Source organism: Channa argus, chromosome 19 (genome assembly GCF_033026475.1).
Source record: "Channa argus isolate prfri chromosome 19, Channa argus male v1.0, whole genome shotgun sequence".
In the NCBI taxonomy this organism is placed as follows: Eukaryota; Metazoa; Chordata; class Actinopteri; order Anabantiformes; family Channidae; genus Channa; species Channa argus.
Window position 1 is genome coordinate 17,365,269 of NC_090215.1, and position 24,352 is coordinate 17,389,620.

The 24,352-nt window shown below is 42.6% G+C and overlaps 2 protein-coding genes across 7 annotated transcripts in view; one reads left to right on the top strand and one right to left on the bottom strand.

Moving 5' to 3' along the window:
- The window catches only part of dpp6a (dipeptidyl-peptidase 6a), a 171,183-nt gene extending 149,810 nt beyond the window's left edge, over positions 1 to 21,373 (top strand). For all 6 annotated transcript variants that reach the window (XM_067485862.1, XM_067485864.1, XM_067485865.1 and 3 more), the window contains 19 exons: positions 649 to 769; positions 7,208 to 7,362; positions 7,479 to 7,576; positions 8,090 to 8,213; positions 8,322 to 8,360; positions 8,619 to 8,726; positions 9,108 to 9,199; positions 10,151 to 10,198; positions 10,317 to 10,435; positions 13,483 to 13,554; positions 14,675 to 14,782; positions 14,875 to 14,944; positions 15,352 to 15,546; positions 15,755 to 15,809; positions 15,904 to 16,003; positions 16,718 to 16,776; positions 16,873 to 16,945; positions 17,045 to 17,118; positions 19,137 to 21,373. In XM_067485862.1, the coding sequence (XP_067341963.1) occupies positions 649 to 769; positions 7,208 to 7,362; positions 7,479 to 7,576; positions 8,090 to 8,213; positions 8,322 to 8,360; positions 8,619 to 8,726; positions 9,108 to 9,199; positions 10,151 to 10,198; positions 10,317 to 10,435; positions 13,483 to 13,554; positions 14,675 to 14,782; positions 14,875 to 14,944; positions 15,352 to 15,546; positions 15,755 to 15,809; positions 15,904 to 16,003; positions 16,718 to 16,776; positions 16,873 to 16,945; positions 17,045 to 17,118; positions 19,137 to 19,286 (1,860 nt within the window). In that variant the 3' untranslated portion in view covers positions 19,287 to 21,373. The remainder of the gene's footprint in view (positions 1 to 648; positions 770 to 7,207; positions 7,363 to 7,478; positions 7,577 to 8,089; positions 8,214 to 8,321; positions 8,361 to 8,618; positions 8,727 to 9,107; positions 9,200 to 10,150; positions 10,199 to 10,316; positions 10,436 to 13,482; positions 13,555 to 14,674; positions 14,783 to 14,874; positions 14,945 to 15,351; positions 15,547 to 15,754; positions 15,810 to 15,903; positions 16,004 to 16,717; positions 16,777 to 16,872; positions 16,946 to 17,044; positions 17,119 to 19,136) is intronic.
- Positions 21,359 to 24,343, bottom strand: ggh (gamma-glutamyl hydrolase (conjugase, folylpolygammaglutamyl hydrolase)). Its single transcript, XM_067485867.1, has 9 exons — positions 24,183 to 24,343; positions 23,961 to 24,069; positions 23,808 to 23,858; positions 23,315 to 23,399; positions 23,091 to 23,229; positions 22,646 to 22,752; positions 22,408 to 22,498; positions 22,187 to 22,321; positions 21,359 to 22,093 (listed from the first exon to the last, which is right to left on the bottom strand). The coding sequence occupies exons 1-9, from the start codon at positions 24,283 to 24,285 to the stop codon at positions 21,975 to 21,977; spliced, it is 939 nt and encodes a 312-aa protein (XP_067341968.1). The 5' UTR covers positions 24,286 to 24,343; the 3' UTR covers positions 21,359 to 21,974.
- Positions 24,344 to 24,352: the final 9 nt, after the last annotated feature.

Below are 24,352 nucleotides of genomic sequence, written 5' to 3' on the forward strand. Positions count from 1 at the left end.
ATTTCAGCGTCGCATTAAGGCTGTAACATTTTAAAATTCCAGCCCCGAGAGCTGCCCCACCCTTCCGCGCTCACCGTGGGTTCTGATGATCTATTATTCTCTGTAATGAAAGAGTTGACCTTCAGTTATCTCGAAAGCCCTGCAGGCCTACAGAGGAGAGTGTCAAAGTCAGAATCTGGTCCCAAGGTTTCCCCGTCTTATCAGAAATTGAAAAGACTTCGTCTTTCGCCTTTGTACTTTTGTCAAAAACTTAGTTTTCTCTTTAATCAAACGGCGCTGCTGCAAACGTGCACTCATCTCCTGCATGTGATGCATGAAAAAGCTCCGTGTTAATGTGTGTTTCGACCACTGGGCTGATCTAAGCAGTCTAACTCAGGTATCACCCCTGTGATGTGACGTCCCAGTATAGCCGACTGTCCTCAGGTGTCCGCTGGTGGGTGCCGATAATAATAACAATAATAATGTCAGTGAATGTGTTGTTGGGAAATGCCTCGTAAAAAAAGCAGTCAGTTGCTGCGTCCTTGAGTGTTCTGACACCTAAGCAGTGTGGCAGCTAATGCTCTGATCCCGGCTTTTCTACTTTGAAGAAATCCTAAGCTAAACCATAAACATTAAAGGCTACTTGCTTTTTGTTTGTTCTCCCTATAGATCTTCATTTTTGAGAACAACATCTACTATCGCTCCACAGTCGAGAGCCGTTCTATTCGCCTGGTTTCCACTGGCAAGGAGGGCGTCATCTTCAATGGACTCAGTGATTGGCTCTATGAAGGTGAGGTGGACGACAAACGCCTGTTTGCAAATCTCAAGTTGCATTGTATGAAGTGCCACAGTGGCCATAATTAAGGGCAATAAGAAAGGGTCAGCTTAAAGCCTTAGAGCGTAAATGTAAAAAAGAAACAAAGGCAAATCTCATTCTTGTGTGGCACTTTCTCTCATGCTTGAGTCCCTTTGGTATGAGGGCTAATGTTATATAACTCTAGGAATTCAGAGATGGACAAAGTTACATTTCCACCGTGGTTCTTGTACCTGCTGTGACTCCTGCCCCCTCCCCTCAACCCCCACTGGACTTGTGTTGTGGAGGTAGGCATATTTATGTTCAAAGTTCAATAAAATTGAACTTTTGCTGTGCAACCTGGTGGAAAATGAGCGTACTGTAGCACTTGCTGCCCAAGAGAGAGAGCGCAGCCACTCACAGCCACTTTATTGGAATTAATGTCCCTCTTCTGTGCGGTGTGGTAATTGCAGTTTATTTCTGTTTGTTTGTTTTAAGCCGTGCAAGTCTTTCTCAATCCTCATTGCTTCTTTTGTTCCTGGTCAGCTGGGATTTGGTCCATGGAAAGGGATTTTGCTGTATTCAAGCTGAATTCAAACTTCTGTTGCTAAAGTCAGCACAAATGTACAAAAGTGGCTTTTACATTTGTTATGCTGTTTTTGGATCGGGAGTATGTTTTATGATTCAAAGGGTTAAAACATTGTCACTCCCACCAAGAAATACAACACTGCAATTTATAAGTAATATGTGTGAACACAAATAAAAAAATGACATAAGGAATGGTTATGGCATTTAAATCATACAATAGTTATGACAATATTTGAACTCCTATGCTTTACGGTTGCAGCAGTATGTGTCCTTACATAAAGCTGAAACTATCTGCACGGTTACGGTGAACTGACTTAGACATCCAGGGTGTTAAAATGATGGCCACCAATACAGAGAACGTCTCCTCCCTCTATCCCATTATTATAATTTGAATGCTTTGCAGAAACACGTGTATTAGCGAGTAATGACATGAGACTCTGTGAATCCAGTGTCGTCTGGCACATTACTATGGTTTTGTGCGGGTGAGTTTTTGACTTTGGCTTTCTGCTTTTGCACAGCCTAGGAAAGCCACAAATGTTCTGCAACGTTTGATTTGCATCGTGTGTCGTACACACTCCGATGCGGATGTCACGGTGCTCTGCGAGCGTCGGTGCCACTGATCAAAGCTCACCTGTGTGCCTCGCAGAAAGAAGCAGTGTGGGGAGGGGGAGGGGGGGGGGTGTTCATGTGCAGCTAATGAATTTATATCCGCCGCTCTGGGTGCACGATCTGCTCCAGAGGAACAGTGTTTTGGTAACGGAGAAGGAGAGAGATGGGAAGCAACAGACTCAAAGATACCGAGATCTATGATATACACAGCTTTAATCCTCAGGTGACACTATAAAACAATGCACATCTCTTTGATAATGTGAATAACTGCTACCTAGGAGGCCTCTGAGGATTAAAACACTGTTTATCTGAGGTCAGTGATGCACCAGGACAAGAGCTGTGTGTTTGTTTCCTCTGCGGGACGTTCTTCTGTTTTTATGTTCTGCCATTAACCCAGAGCTCCACTTATCTCTGCATTAGCCAGTCTGACATTTAAAACCTCGGCCATCCTTCATAAGCATTAACCGTTCTCGGCCATTTAAGCATTAATCAGTGTGATATTGCAGTGTCTGACCTCCTGACTCGTATTTATATGCTGCAGAAGGCCTGATAATTTACACCCATCATTTATTGGGCAGATGAGAGTTTCAGTGAGAAATAAAACACAGAATCAGATTCATTATGCACAGATAAAAGTGAATCATAGAAACAGAATTGTGTTTTGTTTACACTTGGTGGGATGTAATGTGATGTTGAAAGAGAGAATGTGATTTATTCTCTAAAGATAACTTAGACTGCAATATTTAGTGGATATCCAGTGTATTTGCACACCTGTCATTTATTTACAATTTAATTACATATGTTAAATTTGTGATAGAAATTCTTATTTTAAATTGTGATTATGAAATAAAAAACAAATACTGTGCTTTGCTATTTGAGATACCAACATTAACAGACTTGGGTTTTTCACTTGATGTCAGCATTGCCCAGAACAAGTTGCTCTAGTTATCTGAGTGGCTAAATGACTAGTTAAATATAACAACAATAAGTTGTTACCACCTTGATAAAATGCAGTCTAATTAAAAAACGCCCTGCACTGAATCCCACCTCCAGTTTTTGTGTGTGTGTGTGTAACCCACTTATTTCAACAGAAATTTTGCAAATCACAAAGTAAGAAGAGGAGTTTTCCGTCCTAAAACTATTATTTTACCTCAACTGCAGCCTTAAAAGTGTTGTAAGGTCAAAAGGTTGCATGAACCTCTCACAGTTTTCCTCAATAAAATCTAGACAATCTGTGAGTCCCATCATTTCACATCACCGCGGAACCTCATTAGAGCTAAAGCACTAATGAGGCGTTTGTATACATAGTACAAGCAGGTGATGATGATCCCCAAATGTCCCTTTTTTAAATTAGGATGTGTGATAAATCCCTTGTGAAAATGTACCTATAAGCCTCTAAAGAGATATGGTGCTGGTCCAGTGGTGATGCTCCGAGACCTTCAAAGAGCAGCCAGGTTTTGTAATGTTTACATTCATCAGTGGGACTGCAAGGCGGAGGATTTTCAATGCTAATGACTCAGGCTCTGCTCTGGCCAAGGTCAAACTGAGGCTCAGACTGCCGCCGAGCAGAAATGAGGTCTTAAGCGTGGCCTGTCGCTGTGCGGCAGATTTGATGCTGAGGGGTGAAAGGTTGGCAAATAATCTCCCAGGCTTGAATATCCTCTGGCTCGCATCGCTGTCTTAATCCGTGTGTGTGTGTGTGTGTGTGTGTGTGTGTGTGTGTGTGTGTGTGCAGAAAGAGACGAGGGGGGAAAAAATTAAAAGCTAAATTAAAAAAGAGGAGACGCAGCCAAGAGTCGTCTGTGGGTAATAGTCCAAAACGCCTCAGGAGAGTCTCGAGTGTTCTGTCATCTGTCGGCTGTCTGATTATTGAGGCTGTACTGATACTGACACATCCCGCAGTGTGACGCAGCCCGAGGAAACAGCTGCTTCCTGGGCTCTGCTGCTCAGAGATAAAAACAAACAAACAAACAAAAAAAAACCCAATCAGCACTGCTTCGATTTGAGTCACGCTTGCCCCATAGATGTTTGGTGAGATGACTGTTCGCATCGAGAGGCTTGTTCATAGGGTTGTTTTCTGTTTATCGCTCTGTTTGAGTCGGAGCCTGCAGGGCTCCGAGTAACCACATAATCAGCACTTGTGAGCTGGAAAAGGGAAAGATTAATAAAGGGAGGGAAAAATTGATTTTAGTTTGGTGTGGATGCAAGTGGAAACTGATGCTAGACAGTGTTAGAAATAGTAGAATTTCCAGAACTTTTGCTGCATTTGAGCTGCAGTGCTTGTGATTTGATTCAGCCACTGGTTAACAAAACTATCTTTGGATTAGCTACTTTAGGACGGTTGTAGTCCTGATTACTCTTAAATTTACTCGGCTGAAAACACGTGCATGAAGGAAATCTGTCTTCTCACGTGTCGGGTTTCTGAATTGATTTTTCTATGATTAAGTGAAGCTGCTTTTAATGGTACAGTGTGTTTGTCTTTGGAGCGTGGACGGGTTATTAGACAATGGGCCCACGGGGCAGAGACAGAGGACATGATGTCTGCCTCGCAGCTTTTCTTCCCGACTCTTTGTAACATCGTTTTTGCTGCTTTGTTATCCAAAACTGGGCTGGACCACAAACTGTAGATGAGGTTTGTAGGTGCTCAGTGGAATCTCACCTCCCTCTGTCATGTGCTTCCGTGTTCATGCGTAGTTTTCACATGCACGGTCGCCTCAGTGTGCACAGTGCTGGAGTATTTATAGTAACAGCTTCTACTGTGACGTGTTTTGTCGAGTAAAAGCCACTTCTCCCTCAATAGGTAAGATTTTCTCATGCCTTATTAAAACATTTTTTAGCTGGCCATAATGGATCAAGAAGGGCTTTTCTAGCAACTAGTTTGTCATGTGACTAATGATTGGGAATTTATGAAAACATGAATTAAAATGATTAGAAAGCAAACACCTGGAATGTGATGTTGAAAGAATGTGTATGAGACAGTCAAAACAAAGGCTGCATTTCTATCTGTCCTGCACTGCTGCTCTACTTTATGCTTTTAGAATGTGACACCACTGCCCTCTGTTGGAAGCAAGTGGTGGTGTTTTTTTTTTTTTTTTTTTTTTTTTTTCCCCTTGAAGTATCACTCAACAGGATCACTTTGCCCACACCCATTCTTTATGGTCCATGCCTGTAATCCTTCGCAGTGTAACTTATGCTTAAAAATCGGCTAAATGACAGGATGTTCCCCCCCGAATCTGACACCTTGCACTCATTATTTCCAACTGACCCACTTGACTCACGGTTTCACATGCATTAAAAATTGTCCTCTACTCGTGGAATAATGTAGCCTGCCCAGCAGGACGGGGAAGGAGGGGAGGCGAGCTTCAGACAGTTCACCTTGGTAATGGTCTCAATGATACGGAAGAAATGAGTTACCTCATCACTTACAGGCCCGTCTTCGTTCACTACTACTTTCTTTTGTTGTCATGCAAACATCAGGACACTTCTGGAAACTTAACTCCTTTCTCCTTGGCCAGCCAAGGTGACCGGGTGTCCCCAGCCGAGCTGATCCGACAGCCCGCCGGCTCCACTCTGCACGAAGTGCTTTTTAAGCAGCTGCTGGTGAAGGCAGCAGACGGCAGTGGATCCGGCCATGCAGGAAATCGTTTTTTATATAAATAAATTGTTTTTTGGTTTTTTTATTACCCTCATTTGCAAATGGTGCACAATGCTGTGCTGCGCCGCTCCGCTCATTAACAGACAGTTTGAGCCAATCATACCCCGCCAAGCTCTGCCAGCAGGGTGCAGGTGGACACTTCAGGCAGGCCGGGAGACCAAAAAACTAACTGGACTAAATGCTACCGTTAACCCTGTTACTTCACGTGTCACTGGCATAGAGATGCCTGGTGTCAGAGTTCGTTTAGCAGTGTCCAGCAGTGGAAAGTTAGAACAGGCAGAGCGACTTTTGCACAACTGCACTACTGGTGAACAAAGGCTCATCTGCGTCTGTGCTAAAGGGGGTTTGTCAATTGATGCTGCATATCAAGCAATTCCACCAAGCACGCACAGTTAATGGAAACGCTAATTGGTAGTTGATGTGTGTTAATTCCCCAAAGCCAGCACCCAGTCCCACAGATAAACAGCATTAATGAAATTTTAATTGCGAAAGTTGATGGAAAAGTTGATTCATATGTAGCTGGTGGCAGGCTGTAACAATAAGCCGGACTGTTTGGATCCTGTCTGTGCCGCCGCCCCAGACTTATTAATGAAGTAGAATTGTCACAACCGTGCTTTATGTTGTCAGGAAGGTCTCACTGCAAGCTGCTATTTGCATAATGACTTAACAAGTCACTATGTGCTGACAAAGGTTTTTTTTGTGTTCGCGTGTCTGTGTGTGTAACAGCAGAGATGACGGCCCCAGACTGCTCTTGTCCCCAATTATTTTCCTTTTGAACAGGAAAGTAAGTGTGTGTGTGTGTGTGTGTGTGTGTGTGTGTGTGTCATGACTACAAAATTTTAAAGACACACCTGCACACAATGGCCTCAAGGGAAAGCCTCTGCAGTGGGTCATAAGTCTGAGCTGGAGCTAGTTTGTTGCTGAGGACTGAAACACACACACACACACACACACACACACACACACACACACACACACACACACACAGGTAACAGCAACCCAAAAACAAAAGTTTTCTGGTGAAGTACACTGTGAGAAATTGCTGTTGGGTACAATTCTAGGAAATAGTTCTATTTTGGTCGATAGGCTGTACAGAGATTAGAAGTTGTTGTGAGTTATGACCTGAGCATGTACTTGTGTGTGTGTGTGAGAGAGAAAGTGAGAGAGTCCAAATATAGCGAACAGATCAGGTTAGAGTGCGTTGCCAATCATGCTAACTCCTCATGATAACTTCTATGTTCTGTCACTTTTAGCTCATTAGTGGGTTTTGTTTTCATTATAGGTTTGATCACTAATCATTTGACTGAACAGAAGTTTGTGACTGGCTGGCAGTTTTTATTCATATTTGATCAACGCGTAATCAATAGCTGCACGGCTTTACATGCATTGATCTTGTATGACGGCCAATAGGAGACAGCATTTTTGAAATAATAAGTGTCTGTGAACAAGGAGCAATCCAGTTTCCAGTTTTATTACTGACTTTGCACATAACACCTGTCAGTTACCAATGATCTGCAGCACGTTCTGTAGCTGTTTGAGGTTTTTATTCCCGATCACTGGATATTCTGCTCTGTCTTTTCTAGAGGAGATTTTCCAGTCCCATGTTACACATTGGTGGTCTCCAGACGGCGCCAGGTTGGCGTACGCCACCATCAACGACACGCTTGTGCCCAGGATGGAACTGCCGATGTTCACAGGCACGCCCTACCCAGTGGGGAAAGAGTACCACTACCCCAAGGTGGAGCAATGCTTGACTGATGGGTTCAGAAGAGATTTAAGTACTTTCAACAGTCGGGAGTCGAGAAATAATGAAACCTAAAACGATATTTTGTCCTTGTCTTTTGTCCTATTCAGGCAGGTGAGGAGAACCCAGTTATCACTCTGTATGTCGTGAACCTTAACGGCCCTCTGCACACCATCGAAATGAGGAGACCTGATGATCCCAGGATAAGGTGAGACATGGCAATTATGCTTTTGTTCAATATTATAAGCAACAGTTTTGCCTTGTTTTCTATGGCTCTGGTTTAAGGAGTGCGTGTGTTTCAAATATCAGGAAACACCTCTTTGTCTTGGCTATATTAACAAGTCTTCGAGCTGATGAGACATGTTAATATAGGGCAGCAGATTGTGTAACAGTATTTATTTATATGAACCTCCCAGACTACAAGCACAATAACAAAGTTGAAAATCAGTGAAATTGCCCTTTAATGTGTGACACAAGCTTTTTAAGTTGGCATCGATCTCATAATGTCAAAGTTGTAATTTGATATAATAATTTGCTTTTAATTACATTTCCTCCAGTTCCATTAAGTTTAATGCCCCTGTTTGCTCTGTTCATCGTTTCAGTGTTAAAATTGAGTCATGCAGTTAGTGAACAGTGAAGTCTTTTGTCTTAGTGATCATTTACCCAGTGATGATGCACAGAACTTTAACTTTTTCTTGGTATAATTTCCTCTGTATGTTAGTGAATACTATGTGACCATGGTGAAATGGGCCACGACCACCAAACTGGCCATCAACTGGCTCAACAGAGCCCAGAACATTTCAATACTCACGCTGTGTGAAGCCACGACAGGAGTCTGCACTAAGGTACAGTCCAAAGTTCGTGTGTGTGTGTGTGTGTGTGCTGAACGGTGTGTGTCAAAAGCTGTTTTCATGCTGGATGCCAGTAAAAACTGTTGTCACTGTCGTTTTCAGAAACATGAAGATGAAAGTGAAGGATGGCTGCACAGACAGGTGGGAATATTGATACTTGTTGAAGTTATATTTCATGGTGTTTATAATGGTGGTTTATTAGTTGAGTTGCTTTGTACGCAAGTGTTTTATGCTTCCCAGTGATACTCAGGAATTAGATTAAACCTTACATAAAATGTTTTTTGTGTTGTCTTGGAAATGTTAAGAATAATATGGAAAAGTTCATTATTGTTGTTGTTGTTGTTGTTGTATTTAACAACACCCTGATACAGTTGTTTCTGGTGATCTTTATGTTTTCAGAATGAGATGCCGCTGTTTTCCAGAGACGGCCTGAAGCTTTTCTTCATTCGTGCCATTCCTCAGGGAGGCAGAGGGAAGTTCTTCCACATCTCAATGTCCATTTCCCAGGTAGGATCCTGTTCATGTTGACACCTAAATTGATAAAGGACAATGATGCTAATTATTACTCTTAAAACATTTACCTTAATTTGAAGAAAAAAAATAACTTTGTGTAATTCACACCTGATCCATGTTCCTTCATGGATCAGGTGTGAATTACACAAAGTTATTTTTTGTTTTAATTCTTTGTTGTAACTTGTAGCTTTAACATTCATCCGCCCATTTAATGTCCCTCTCAGCAACATACAGTATTTTGAAGGATATTCATTTCATTTTCAAAAGTTATTACAATGCTTATTTTAGGCTCTGGAATTGGCAGGTTTTTTATCATTTACTGTGGCCTCTCCATCACACGCTAAAGTTCCACATTCTTCTCTTGATCTGTTAAAGCCCAATACCAGCACAGACACGCTACAGTTCATCACATCTGGAGACTGGGACGTGACCAAAGTCCTGGCCTACAATGAGGACAGCCAGCTGATGTAAGCGCCTTCAACAGAACCACCAAACACACACGTCCATCTCAGTCACAGGAAAATGTGTTTGCTGCTTCAGCTAAACTTACCTGAACTAGGTACGTTTTGCTTTTAATTAAAGACCAATGATGGGATTGGATACAAGATGGCCAGAAACAGAAAGACACCCCACATTCAGATGGTGTGTATCCCATCACTCTCTCTCTCTGTGGTCCTGAAATCCTGCTATTGAATGCAAACAGGGAAGAATGTTGCCGTCTGGCCGGAAATTATACTGTTTTTGAAGATGTATACTAATTTGGATCAATGTGTAGTTCATAGCACTTACGACACATTTTGAGAAGATAGTGGTGAGCATCACATTCCTCTAATAACTCCCACATTTCCACACATGCTTGGTGTGAAAGCCCTCAGTGAGGAGACACAAACATACATGCATGCACATCTGAAGAGTAGCAACAACTGTGAATGACTGGACAGTTCACACATAAAGATTGTTTCAATCAATCGCCAAACACTTCTAGTCCCTGACAGTCTGGTAGTGGCACACAGCTGACGTCAGGCGATGTCAGGAACGTCTGGAAGTCCGGGAAATAGAGAACAGCAAATTCTCTTGTGCCAAAATAAATATGGCCGCAACCGGAAGAATTTTTAACTTAACAATTTGTGCAAAAAAAACCCAACAATGTCTGAGGAGTCGTCACAATCAAATCACATTCATAATCGCCTGCACCGTCCTTAAGTGTGTGCCGCCCTCCCCTCTCTTTTCATCCCATCCTTCATTTAGGAATCCTCTAGTGACCTTTATGTTTTGGGTACCGTGTTCACTTCCCCCAACCTGTGTGTTGAACACAGCTCATAGACGTGTACACTGTGTGACTATGCATTTTGTTTATATAATGGCATCTACAGCTGTCTAACAGATCCTTCATTTCGCTTTGTTTTTCGATGATGTAGCTACTTCCTGAGCACCGAAGATGGTCCTAAGCGAAGGCATCTGTACAGGTAATGGTGTTTGTGGCAGCAACTGTTGGTTTGAAAGGAGAATACGTTGCACGGTTTGCTCATTCTGATGAAAGCACTGTCTAAAAAAGTTGACTGCCTTCTTTGGTTGCTTCTACAGCGCGGACACCATTGGTCCATTCAATCGTCGATGTCTGACGTGCGCCTTGTCCGACAGCTGTGGCTACATTGGCGGATCCTTCAGCCACAACATGAGCTACTTCCTGCTCAAGTGCCAAGGTAGCAAACACAGCATCTTGACTCCTTACTTATGTCCCCCATTGTCCCCACCTTTAACTCTTTTCTGCGTAGACACACGGGGCTGTATTTTAATAGTGCAGTCATAAAGTCTTTGTGCACAGGGTCAGTGATTGTCGCCACACACTCCTGATACTTTTAAAATAACACACTGAGCAAAGAAGAAGACCGTACAAATCCGAGGCTGTGATGATTAATCATTATCATCTCCGACAGTCACATTATTCATTTCATATGGTTTTAGGAGCTGTAACAGCAGTGGCTCCACCAGGTAAAGAGTCTATCCAGTTTGTCTTATTCAAATGGAAAAAGACATGGTTGACATGCGCACGGGTTTCACCAGCAGTTTCACCCTTGCAAGTGTGAAATTGATGTACAGTAACTCTTCAGTTCACACATTAGTCCCCCTGCTTTAAGATGGCTGCAGGGATTTTAATTAGCTGAAGGTGTAAGATTGTACAGAGTACCAGCAGGCGAGGTTATTGGGTACAGGACAATTAATCTTTTGTTTTGCTTTCCAAACTAAATCTGATGTGTAAACTGCGATGTGGAAGAACTATTATATATACATATGTTTTTAGATCTGATGCTACTGATGCCTCCCATTGAGTCAGACTTACAGAACAGTACTGGAGATGTGCAAACCCAAAGGTGTTTGAGTGAGGCTCATCCTTCTAACCAGAATTTCAACCATTTCTGCTTGATTAGCAACTTGTGCACCTTGACAATGATGGTGCAAAATGTAGCAGTCAGTAGAAGAGTAGAATGGAGTAGGAATTGACTGAGCAGAATATATAGATATATAGATAGATGTCTCTTATGGTACTAGTATAGGAAGTACACGCACGTGAAGAGTCTGCTTTTGAAAATCTTTTTGAAGATCTTGTTTTGTTTATAGCTAAAAAGAGATGTAGTTTCACTTCACATGATGTCAGTTGGTTGATCACAGCACTGAAGTTGTAGGTTTTTTTTTTTTCCCCTCAACCTGCTTTTCCAGATGACTAGAGCCAGGGACATATTTTAAACATCGGGAAGGCAGAGAAAAGTTTAATGTCATGCACAACATTAATGCAACCACAAGGGGGCACAAGCAAGTGTCTTCTTGTGCCAGTCCCAAGTCTGGATAAATGCAGAGGGTTGTGTCAGAAAGGGCATCCGACGCAAACTTGCCAAATTAAACATGTGAATCACGACCTCCACGCTAAATTCGCTACAGGATCGGTCGGGGCCGATCGACGACGATGGCCACCGGTGCTGTTAACTTACAGGTTACCGGTGGAATTTGGGCTACAGTTGGTCGAAGAAGGAGAGGAGGAATGTATGTTTGAGAGAAGAGGAAAGCCAAAAGCGTAGGACTGACAGTAGGGACTTTGAATGTTGGGACTATGACAGGGAAGGATAGAGAGTTGATTGACATGATGCAGAGAAGGAAGGTGGATATACTGTGTGTTCAGGAGATCAGATGGAAAGGTAGCAAGGCTAGAAGCTTAGGAGCAGGGTTCAAGTTGTTCTACCATGGGTCAGATAGGAAGAGAAACGGAGCAGGAGTTATCCTGAAAGAGGAGTTGGTGAGGAATGTTCTAGAGGTGAAAAGAGACAGGTTGATGAGTCTGAAGCTGGAAATTAAAAGCGTGATGTTTAATGTTGTTAGTGGTTAAGCCCCACAGGTAGGATGTGAGTTAGAAGAGAAGGAGAAGTGAGGCAGAGCATCCCCAGAGGTGAGAGAGTGGTGATTGGGGCAGATTTCAATGAACATGTAGGTGAAGGGAACAGAGGTAGTGGCAGTAGAGTTTCTGACTAGTTTGTTTAACAAGATCTTGGAGAGTGAGAGGATGCTGAGGGCTGGAGGAGAAGTGTACTGGTGCCCATTTTTAAGAACAAGGGAGATGTGCAGAGCTGTGGCAACTACAGAGGAATAAAACTGATGAGCCAAACATGCAATGAAGTTGTGGGAAAGAGTAGTGGAAGCTCGGCTAAGGGCAGAGGTGAACATTTGTGAGCAGCAATATGGTTTCATGCCTAGAAAGAGAACAACAGATGCAGTATTTGCTTTGAGGACGCTGATGTAGAAGTACAGAGAAGGTCAGAGGGAGCTGCATTGTGTCTTCGTAGATTTAGAGAAAGCGTATGACAGGATGCAGAGAGAGGAGCTGTGGTAATGTATGAGGACGTCTGGAGCGGCAGAGAAATATGTTAGAGTGGTGCAGGACATGTATGAGAGCTGTAAGACCGTGGTGAGGTGCTGTAGGTGTGACAGAGGAGTTCAAGGTGGAGGTGGGTCTGCATCAAGGATCGACTCTGAGCCCCTTCTTGTTTGCTCTGGTGATGGACAGGCTGACAGATGAGGTTAGACAGGAATCTCCATGGACTCTGATGTTTGCAGATGACAGAATACATGTGTGTGAATGACAGGGACCCAGGTGGAACAGTCAGGTTACAGGGAGCAGAGGTGAGGAAGTTGCCAGACTTTAGGGACTTACTGCAGCTCTCCTTCTGCAGCCCTCCTACGTGAATTTACGAGATGAGGCTATGATATAATTACTGCGAGCAGAAAGAGTGGGAGGAAGGAGAAGGAGGGGGTGAGCGAATAGCTGGTGCACGCTAAACACGAGCACAGTGTTCCTGTACTCTGTCCCCAATTTGCAAAGCGCATTACTCACTTATTTTGCTGTCCCTGCTCTCTGTGTTTTTCAGGTTTCATGGCTTAGCTAGAGGCACTTTGCCTTTATCTGTGGCCTGGATATGGAAACGCTTTTTCAGCTAATGCATTACATAAATCGATTAAGCAAAGAATTGTCTCTTTATCTGACAGGAGAAAGATCTGGGATGTCTCTCTCTCTCTGGCTTTTGCTTTTCTTTTTTTGCTATTGTGTGCAGTCACTGGAGGGCACTTTGACATCAGCTTGCATTTAATGATGAATTCCAGCTCCACTAACAGCAACTAAATAAATCTGTGCACTGGCATATCACATCAGTGTCTTAGAAGATAAAACCTGAGTCTCACTTTTTAAACTCCTTTTCCTCCTCAGGCCCAGACATCCCATTTGTGGCCATTTACAAGACGCAGAGAAATGCAGAGAACGAGACACAAGACCGAGAAAGTGAGTATTCAAACCAGCTAAATCAGGTATTTGCATGTACGAGACTGTGAATTATGTTTGAGACATTACAGAGGACGATGCCAAAAGCGGACAGAAGTGTTTCCATCGCAGTGTCAAAGGCGCCACCTGTGCACTGGACTCACTGTTTGTTCATGAGGCAAAGCTCAGCATGATGCAGTAAATCCCATTACCCCCTCCAAATGGATGCCCTCATTAAATTATGACCTGCCTCACATCAATATCTGCATACTGTAATTTCATTACCACAGTGTGCATCAGTGTCATCTTTTACCAATATGAGGTCCCTGCCCTCACAATGAAAAAAAAAAACAAGCCTGCAGTGCTGCAGTGGAATTAGATTACTAACGGTTTTACTGTGCAGTCGTGTGTCCCAAATCTTCACCTGCCAAACAGGCAACTTAGATGTTTAACATAATATTGAAATTTACATTACAGGACAATGTGTCACCTTAGCAATGCAATAAGGACACGACAATTACAATAGACTGTAGACTAGTCTATCACTCTAAACCAGTGAAGCAGAAAGCTGTGTACCGTTCCAGCCAATATCGCTTTTTTTTTTTTTAAGTAAGTTTAATTGAAGTTTTGGCCTAGTAGCCTGGCAGGTTTTACCTGAGTTTGTCAGTTTTGACAGCGGTTTTGTCGATTTCCCTCCTGGGGGCTTCTTTCTCACTGCTTACACAGACCAGTCCTAAAACACAATGTTTCTTGTTTCCACTGTGACTTCAGCAGTCAAGGGTGATAAGTTTAGAGTTGCAGGAGGCAGCTGTACTGTGGCTGTTGAAAAAGCACAGCTGGGCTTTTTTTTTTTTTTTTTTTTTAGGACAACCTGTCGAGGCAGAGAGTTTCTTTCTTTAAGAGATTCCAGGTCACAGCCACAGCTTCAGTCATGCCTGTTCTCCGGTTTGTATTTGTTGGAGTCTTGAGGATGACGGGTTCTGATTTTGTGTGGAGCTGCTTTCATGTGCACAGTTCCACACAGTTATTTCACCAGAATAGCAACTATTAATGCAGCCTCACAAATAGTCCTTTACAAAGCAATTTAATAACATTATCACTGAAAACTTAAGCTCAATGCTCAATCATGTGCTGCCTGCAGGTATTACCGAAGTACATAAACTGGAGAGCAATGAGAACTTGCAGCTGAGTGTGGACGCCATGCAGATGCCCACAGTGGAGTACAAGGAGATCAATATGGAGGACTACAGTACGTGCACATTAGATGCAACATCCAGAGTTGGGTGCAGAAGTTTGCATCCCCTTCTTTTAAAATGACAAACGTTTGTTTCTGTGTTACAGCCTTATCGCTGCAGATCCATAAACCCGCCGGGTTTGTGGACACATCAACCTACCCGCTGCTCCTGCTCGTGTACGTATGAATACATGGTTTCCACACGTTTGCGTCCATTAGCAGCGCTGACTCACTGTCCCCACTTTTCTCCTAGTTACAGGCAAACATTTCTGTCTTTAATCAGAGACATCGATCTAACACAGACATGGTGCCTTTATCTCCTTTCTGGAAAATAATTACACTGCAAATGAAGCTACTTACAGTATCTTCCTCGTCGTTTCATTAGCTTCTCAAACACAGGTTTTGAGAATTTGGCCCTTTGTGCTTTTCCCATACATTAGTGACCTAAGCTATAATTCTCAGTATACCACCTTCTTTAATCCTGCACAGCTCATAGTTAGTACACAAGCTCATAATTTAATCCTTTTTATTAAGAACAACAAAAAAAAAAATTGCATTAAAGAGCTTTGGTTGTTCACACACAGCGATGGGACCCCTGGCGGCCAGACGGTGTCCGAGCGTTTTCAAATGGACTGGGCCACCGTGCTGGTGAGCAGCTTTGGCGCCATCGTGGTGCGCTGTGATGGACGTGGCAGCGGCTTCCAGGGCATGGACCTGCTGCACTGGATCCACAAGAAAATGGGCGTGTTTGAGGAACAGGATCAGAAGGACGCTCTCAAGTATGTGGAGCACCATATTGTCGTCTTAGAAGCCTAAAAGTAAACCTGCAGTAATTAGTTCAGTAATATACACAACACATCTATTACAGGGGATGTTTTCATAAGTAATCATAAGTTTGATGTGCAGACTGTTGATACATAAAAAGTGTGGTGTCAACTGTGTCACAGTATATGGGAAAGTATTTTTTTCCATCTTTATCTTCTGCAGTTTTATTTTGAAAGAGCCCTACATTGACAAAACAAGAGTCGGAGCTTTTGGGAAGGTAAAAATAGCCTCACTCCTGCTATCGACATTAGCAAACCTGTGAGTCTGCTCAGAAAACGAAATGTTCTAACATGCAGCTTGTGGTTTCCCAGGTTTATGGCGGCTATGTGACCAGCCTGTTGGTCAGTGGTGAGGATTCTCCTGTAAAATGTGGTGCCGTCCTGTCGCCCATTACAGACTTTGAATTATATGGTAAGATGTGTATGTAGAATCTCTGCATCATCGTGCTTCAGGCTTTGCCAGTACTGTTCAAACTATTCAAAAGGAAAGATTGCAACTCTAGCACTTCCCATCTTGGGGGAGGGGGGAGGGGGGGGATGTGCTAGATCTGCAGTTTTTTTTTAGTCACTGTTGTATACATGTGTGTACCTTGTGTCAGAAAGGGAAAAGCACACTGGTTGTTCACCTCTACTGTGTGATGGTGCGGATTGACGTGGAACACAATCGCAACACTGCCAGACGAAGTTAACTACACCCGCCTCACCTCAGCCACCAAAGGAATAAAGTGTGAAATGTAGAATTGCGTTACGAGAGAGCGACAGAAAGAGCAAGTGAATTGGAGAAAGGGACACTCCGCTCTTGTAGATGTAGGCGCATTGAGTCAGGAAACTGCAAATGAAGGAGGAGCCTGGGCGTTGTGGTGTGACTGATTCCCCATCTATTGGATTTCACTCGCTTTGCCAGAGGGAGTTGGAGGCATGTCGTGAGTTCGGAATTGCAAATGAAGACAGTCCGCAACTGCTTTTGGATCACAGAATTATGTAGATGGGCGCATACATTTGAATATGGTAAAGAAACACCTGAAAATCTGTTTTGAACAGAGCTGGTGAAGGAGACTGAAGCCATGCACTTCTTGTCATTGACGTGAAAATGTTAATCACATTAATTGAAACGTTTTCCCTCCAGCCTCAGCATTTTCTGAGAGATACCTCGGACTTCCTAAACCTGATCCAAGGGCATACACAGTAAGAAGTGATTGCTTTTTTTTTATGTTTGTGACAATTGCTTGACCAAGTATCGATTTGATCTCACGTTTTCCTGTGTGACTTGTTGTTCTTCAGATGGCCAATTTAGTACACAGAGCTTCTCAATTCATGGATAAAAAGTTTCTTATTATACATCCGACGGCTGACGGTAAATCAAGAATTTATAAGATATTAAACTAAACAAAATTTCATCTTAAAAAAAAATACTGTTGCATTTTGGCATATGTCTTGTGCTCTCTCTCCTCAGAAAAAGTCCATTTCCAACATACAGCAAAATTCATCGCTCAGCTCATCAATGAAAAGGCCAACTACACCTTACAGGTACGTGGCTGCACTTTGATGCCTTTTGTCGTTTCAGTACACGCTGACCCATTTTCTCTGCTCATCTCTCTTTCCCTGGTTCAGTTATTCACCAACCTTTGGGAGCTTTGTGATCCCAGTGGGGGGGCCACCAGCAGGCAGAGGATTAGTCCTTCACAATGCCTTCATTCCACATAACGAGATTACGAGACCTTCTTGGCCATCCAGCATTAACACCAGGACTAATCCAGTTAAAATGACAATGCACTGCGGTTGAATGGTCATTAGTGACCGGAGCAGGTTTTCTGTACGCACACGCATAAACCTGGTTTCTCTGGTAGCTCATAATAGGTTTGAGGTCATCATGCACAAATGTGAAAACCAAGTTCTCCTCCTGTACATTCATTTTAATTCTGCAGTTATAGAACCCCGATTCCAAAGAAGTTGGGACGATGTGTAAAACCCAAATAAAAACAGAATGCGAGGATTTGCAACTCTCATTGTTCAAAACTGAGACTTTTTACCATGTCATGGAAAATATTGGCCCATCCCACCATCTACAGGTGGTGGGATCAAAAGGTGCAGAGAATCAGGAGGAATCTCTGTGCATAAGGGACAAGGCTGAAGGTCAAAGCTGGATGCACGTGATCTTTGAGTCCTCAGGCGGCACTGCATTAAAAACAGACCCGATTCTCTACTGGACATCACTGCATGGGCTCAGGAAACTTCCAGAAATCACTGTCTGTGAACACAGTTCACTGTGCAGTTCACAAGTATAAGCTGAAGCTGTATCGTGCAAAGAAGAAGTCATGTTCTCTGGGTCAAAGCTCATTTAAAATGGTCTAAGGCAAAATGGAAAACTGTTCTGTGGTCAGATGAATCCAAATTTTAGGTTCTTTTTGGAAACCATGGATGCCGTGTTCCGCGGACCCTCTCCTATCATCAGCCGGCAGTTCAAAAGCCTGCATCTCTAACGGTGCTCCCCTCGAGACAACGTCCCTTTCACGGAAGACCTTGCACATTTCAGCAAGACAATGCTAAACCACATGCTGCATCCATCACAACAGTTTGGCTCCACAGGAGAAGAGTCTGGGTTTCACCAATAGAAAACATTTGGTGCAAAGAAAATGCAGCATCAAAGGCCCAGGACTGTAGAGCAGCTAGAATCCTGCGTCAGACAAGAGTGGGACAACATTCCTCTCCTAAAACTTTCCATGAAATGGTAAATTGTCTCAGGTTCAACATCTGGTATGTTGGTTATGTTCTATTTTTAATAAAATGAGTTGAGATTTGCAAATCATTACATCCTGTTTTTATTTACATTTTACAAATCTTCCCAACTTCTTTGGGATTGGGGTTGTGCATAAAGGACATGAGTGAAGGAAGTTACAAGACACCTTTTACTCCTCTGAAAGAGTTACAAGCTTCATCAGCTGAGATTGGAGAGACTGCACATACACTGACTGCAGCTGAGTCAGTGTCCAGTTTAATGGACCACAATTGTGGTCTCAGACCATTTGCCTTCTGACTAACTCTAGCTGAGCAGAATTTTAACTAATCTCATCTTGAAAATCTCCCATAAAGATCTTTCTGCTGAAGACCCTGGACATATACCGAGTAGCCTTCAGTATGTACGCGCCAGCTGCTACAGCGTCTTACTTCAGAGGACTCATCGGTGTCTTGGTTCCTTCCCTCAGTAGTCCTAGTCTTGCGTGGCTACGAGGTGGTTCTGCAGGGCTCTGACCTTCCAGATAAGGCTGGACTTGCACTACAAGCCTTTAAAACACATTCACTGCACTCAGGTGTCTATTTGAATAGCTGTGTGACACTGGAACCCAGTTGGCTGCACCACTGGCGATTTAGCTGAGGTACAATAAGTGGAATGAATCTTTATACACAGTCACTTATTTTCAGTTATGTAATTTGGTTGAGAACTGCTTTCAACTTGGCATAAAAAGGTGAACACTTCAAAGGGGGGAGATGCTTTCCTACACCCACTGCATCCTGCTCATGTGTTTACCTCATCTTTTGTGTCTCAGATCTACCCAGATGAAGGCCACTTCATTCACAGCGATGCCACACGGCAGCATCTCAGCCAGTCCCTGGTGAACTTCTTTGAGGAATGCTTTAGGCTACCAGAGAGCGTGTTCGAGGAGGCTCTGGAAGAAGAAAGCGAAGACGAGGGTTAGCTTGGCCTCGTGGCAGCTCCCCACCCATACGGTCATCCACCCAACCTCCATCCTGACCCTGTGCTCAAGCACAACACTGGCATCCAACTGTCCACGATGTGCAACTCTCATCTGTCTTTGCTCCTTTCGTTTTGGTTCGACTTGCTGCATTTGGACTCCCTGTGTCCACATCCTGAACCAGAAACTGCCTTTCTAGCAGATGGATCAACTCCTACAATCAATCCTCTCTTCTTCCCGAAGTTTAATTTGAAAAAGGCTCCTCCAGAGAGCCAACAAAGATCAATGACCTGACATGATGTTTTGGAATACACTGATTTAACAGGAAGCAGTCTCCTTCACAGCAGGGTGGACCAGTTCCTCTAAAGCCGGAGAGAGAAAGCGATCAGCTCTTTCAGACTTTCAAGCTGAGAGGAGGAGCATCTTATAGCACACTCGTGGGCTGGCATATCCCCAAAAATCAGACACCTAGTGAAAAACGCTGGTTAGTGTTTCCAAGTGGTGCCTGGCATTGTGCGGATACAGGAAACGTTACTATTTTTAAAGTTGTTCAGAACTTTTCATGTCGGGCTGTGGTTGTGTCAATTGTTCTTAAACGTATGTAAAATAGCACACAAGCGTTCAGATGTTACCTTTTCTTTTTCGCATTCATGTTTGCCCTGATGTCGGCTTCATCTCGTAGCCTCATTTTATGTATTCCGGTGATGCTGAACAATTGTCAAATGTTTGGGAATTTTAAAAAAATGCCATGAGTTTATGTTCTGCTTATAACAAAAAAGAAAAAGTATCAACTTCTTTTAGTCACTGTGCCTTACTTTGTCAGAAAACATCCTGCTGCATTCATGAATTACAACAAAGCTACTTTTAAAGGAATGAGTTGACATTTTGGCAAATATGTTTGTTCACCTTCACATCTTGCACGAGAAGTTTGATTATTAGCTTAGAATAACGACTCGGTAAGAACGGGCAGGATGCCACATACTGTAGGATGTACTTCACCGATACAGTCACTGTAGATAAAAAGGTGACGACTGGTTTATGCTGCCAACTTGAAAACCTTCAATTCTCTTTTTTTTTTGGTAGAAGTCTTTATCCTAAGCTAACCAGCTCCTGGCTGTCATATAAAATGAGAGAGTCAATTAATAAAAAACATTTCCCGTAATGTCAACTTGTTTTAAATCTGTAGCTTGAAATGGATAAATTATGAAAATATCCCGGTTTTAGCAGCTAGCTTTAAAGTCCCTTTTCAGAATGGAAAGTTTCACGGGGAAACAAAGTCGTTTCATTTTATGGAAGTATGCCCAGCGACATTGCTACACGCGCCTAAAATGTATAGAAACTGCATGCACCATTGTTTCTGAGCCGATTTCAAAGAGGTAGATGAAGAAAACGTATAACTAGTGCAGAAACTGTAGTTTATTGGAAGTTCTGTGCCACTGTACAAGGGGAAAGACAAGAAGCAGTTAGTGTTAAACCCTGAGGAAAAAAAATGCAGTTGTGTATATAAAGGGGAAACATGGTATTAGTTTCATTCAGAATACAACTTTTTTTCTAAGGCACAAGTTTCCATAGTTTTATTTAAATGGCCATTTGTGTTGCATTTCAGTGCATGTTAAGAGGTTATTTGCAGCACTATCCCTGAATGCTCAGTTCCACATGGTAAATTTGACATCTTGAATGTTCATTACTGGATTGCATAAATTACATTTCCAGTAGTATTGTGATTGAGATCCCAGTCTCGTCAGCTTGATGTGTAAATGTTATCCGAATATCATTTTATTCTACAAAAAAAAAAAAAAAAAAAAAATTGGAAAAAAAACACACCTCAATATTACCTGAGTGTTATTTGTGCATAAAAGGGTTTTGGAAGTTACATTTGAACTATTCATTTCTGTTCTCCTGTTGCTGTCCTTGAATTGAGTTTGAAGTGGACTTTATAAATGCCAGTGGCAACAATGAACTTTCTAGCTATTGCTTGAGGACTTTTTCAAAGATGTGCAACTTTGTTACCCAAAGCGTAGGAGGAGATGAATGGCAGATTGTGGCATGAAGGTAATTGTTAGAATAAAAACATAGATATTTTATCAGTCTTTAATGTTTTTGGCTCATCTGTTTCATTACACCAATACATTTGACATCTTTGGCATTGCAATATTATTAAATACAGGATAAAGCTTCTACATGTTTGGTATTAGTGATATTTGAACAAACAGAGCAACATTAGTATTCACTTAAAGTCCATTGTCCGGCCACATGTTGAACATTTGAGCGGTTTTGCTCCCTAAAGAGATTTAATATCATCAGCTACTGCGCTTGCCAACGGTGCTAAGCTGGTAGAGTCTTAGTCTTAGAGTTTATCTAACCACTTTTATTAAAAAAATAAAAAAAAAAGTTCCTCAGTTTTAAACAAGACATTCAAATTTTTAAGGCACACTTCCAGAAACTTTCACTCTGTGCAGTGTATACATTTAATAAGTCCGCAGTTCTGCATGCGGTGTTAAATCCTCCAGTGCATAAAGATTTATGTTGCATATGTAATCACTCTCCAATTTCCACTTAGCAGCTTGTTTAGTTGGAAGAATTAACAAATACAGAGAGAGCAGCAAATGGAAATTAAATCCAATCCAATTAGCTGGAAACATTCACTAGTCGCTTAAGTGCTAATTATGAAAAGCACTCCGCAAACACGCATCAGAAAAAATACGTCTGCTCGAAGCCACTCCGTCCCCCAGTGTAAACAGGACTGTAGTTGTATATCAGTGCTATTCGCTCCCTCTCTTCAGAGTCAAATGAATGAAAGTTCTTCCTGGCTGTAGGGAGAGAAGCGATGACGACATTTACACGGAGACAATGCGGCTGCTGACTGTTCAATCAGAAACCCAAAAAAAGCCCCGTGTTCGTACCTTCACTGACGAAGAACTGGGCCACGTAGAAGGTGGCCTTGACCGCTGATTGAGTGTGCGCAATATACGGCTTCGTCCACTCAAATGCATTTTTCTCTGGGTGCCACTGTGTCCCGTAAATTGGGTAATCATACGCTGCCGAGAGGTAAGGAGAAAATAAGATGCCGCTTTGGTCAGTTTCTTTTAGGAATATTCAGTTTGAACTTGTGAGAAAGAGTTACCTTCCACCGTTGACACAAACTCTGTTTTTCCATCCGTGTTTGTGGAGAGAACTTTATAAAAGTTCTTCAGCTCCTCGTTTGTGTTGTAAGACTAAAGGAAGACAGAAAAAAAAAATATCAGAAAGGGAGGTTTGGTTACAATGAAGCCAGCATCACAAGGGTTTTTTCTCCACCATTTAGCATCAACATCATCAGGTAGCCATGCTTGAACCCTTTCCTCACTAGAATACTAACTCACCAACAAGGAAACACTCCACTTGTGAGAGTTTTCTGTCAGCGGCTCAGAAGCCAGGTCTTCCATAAGTTCAGCTGGAAACCCTTCAAACATCCTGCTGTTTTTGGTCTCTGGAATTAAGTCATGAAATTATAATCATGAACAACAAACTAACACACTCAAGGTATTTGAGGCAGTTGACCTTTTTCCTGTACAACATGACAATCCAACGTCAGCATTGGAACCTAACGCACACTACTACACTTTATAGAAAAAAGAAATATTAAAAAAATACATAAAATCATACAGTTTCCCCTGCATTGACACTGTACTCATAGTTCAACGAAAGTTGGGGCTAGAAGATGGCTTTAAGATCAAAAGATGACGGTATACACAGATGATTTTATCTCTGGCAGATTAATAAAATGCGATTTCAACTTTAGCATTTTCATGAAGACCAAACCTTTACCATTAGTGAAGTGCAGAGGCAGTGACACACCACTGGTATTGGTATATGACAGTAAATTCTTTCCACTTGTCAAATAGGTCAGCTCCTCAAATCCGAGGCAGGTTCCCCATATAGGAAAATAGTCTCCTCTCTTGTTTGCCTGAAACATCACACACAGTACAGAATGAAGACGCGTAACCCAACAACAAACAAAATCCGATTTTAACAGTGTTTTGCACATTTACCTCAATAGCGAGCTCATAAAAGATTTTCGCAGCTCTGGCATAACCTGACGACATAATGCTGACCCCCCCGCCTGGGTAAAGAATCCTGCCCCAAAACAAAAACCATGGTGGAATCGAACTGAGTCACAAATTGTAAAGTGACAAAGAGTCATTGGCGAAACACCTATGGTACAAGGGTTGGTTAAAAACTGAACAGAGCCTTTAAATATGATGCAATGATGATACGTCAATTTATGAAATGTGACCTGGTTTGGAGTCACAGTGCTGTCAAGTACAGAGAACGTGAAGTTACATTACGTTGTGTTAAATTCTGGGGGAGTTGAGGTGTTTGCTGGTCGGGGGCCATCATCCACTGCATGGGGCCACATGCAGAAGTCAAAATCAAACTAAACGTTTTTCTTTAAAAAGGTTCAAACTTAACACACCTGCAGAGAGGATGCATTTCTACCCATGATACAGTGATTAACAGGTGTCTGCATTAACACACGTTTACCCGTTGATGGAGTTGAACAGTGACTCATACTCCTCCAGTGTCTGGTTGATCCTGTAAAATAAAATAAAAATAAAAAATTAAGGGAGGATTTCCAGTTCCTACATAAAGCCCAGTACGAAGGTTTTATTTGTCTTTTCTTTATAACAAACTCACATGACGGGGACCACTCTCGCGCCTGCGGACTCCAGGAACTTGACGTAGGAGGCGGCGATGTAGGCCGCTGTGTTTGGCTTTGGGGACCGAACCTCCTGAGCCAGAACGCCTGCCGGAAGTGAAACGGTGACGCTGTTTTATTAGCTAAACAGCTACATAGCCAGCCGTGCTAACAGTTAGATCGTCGCACGGTTCTCACACAACGTGCTACCAAAAACTTACCAATGATGGGTTTGTCATTTCGTTCGGCTTTCGCAGGAAACGGCAGACACGACAGAAGCAGGCAGAACACCAACGGCCACATCGTCTTTCTGAAGCTGCACATTCCGAGCGCTTTGGTGTTGCGCGACACTTCCGGCGGTGCCTTTTCAAAATGAAAGCGTCACGATTGC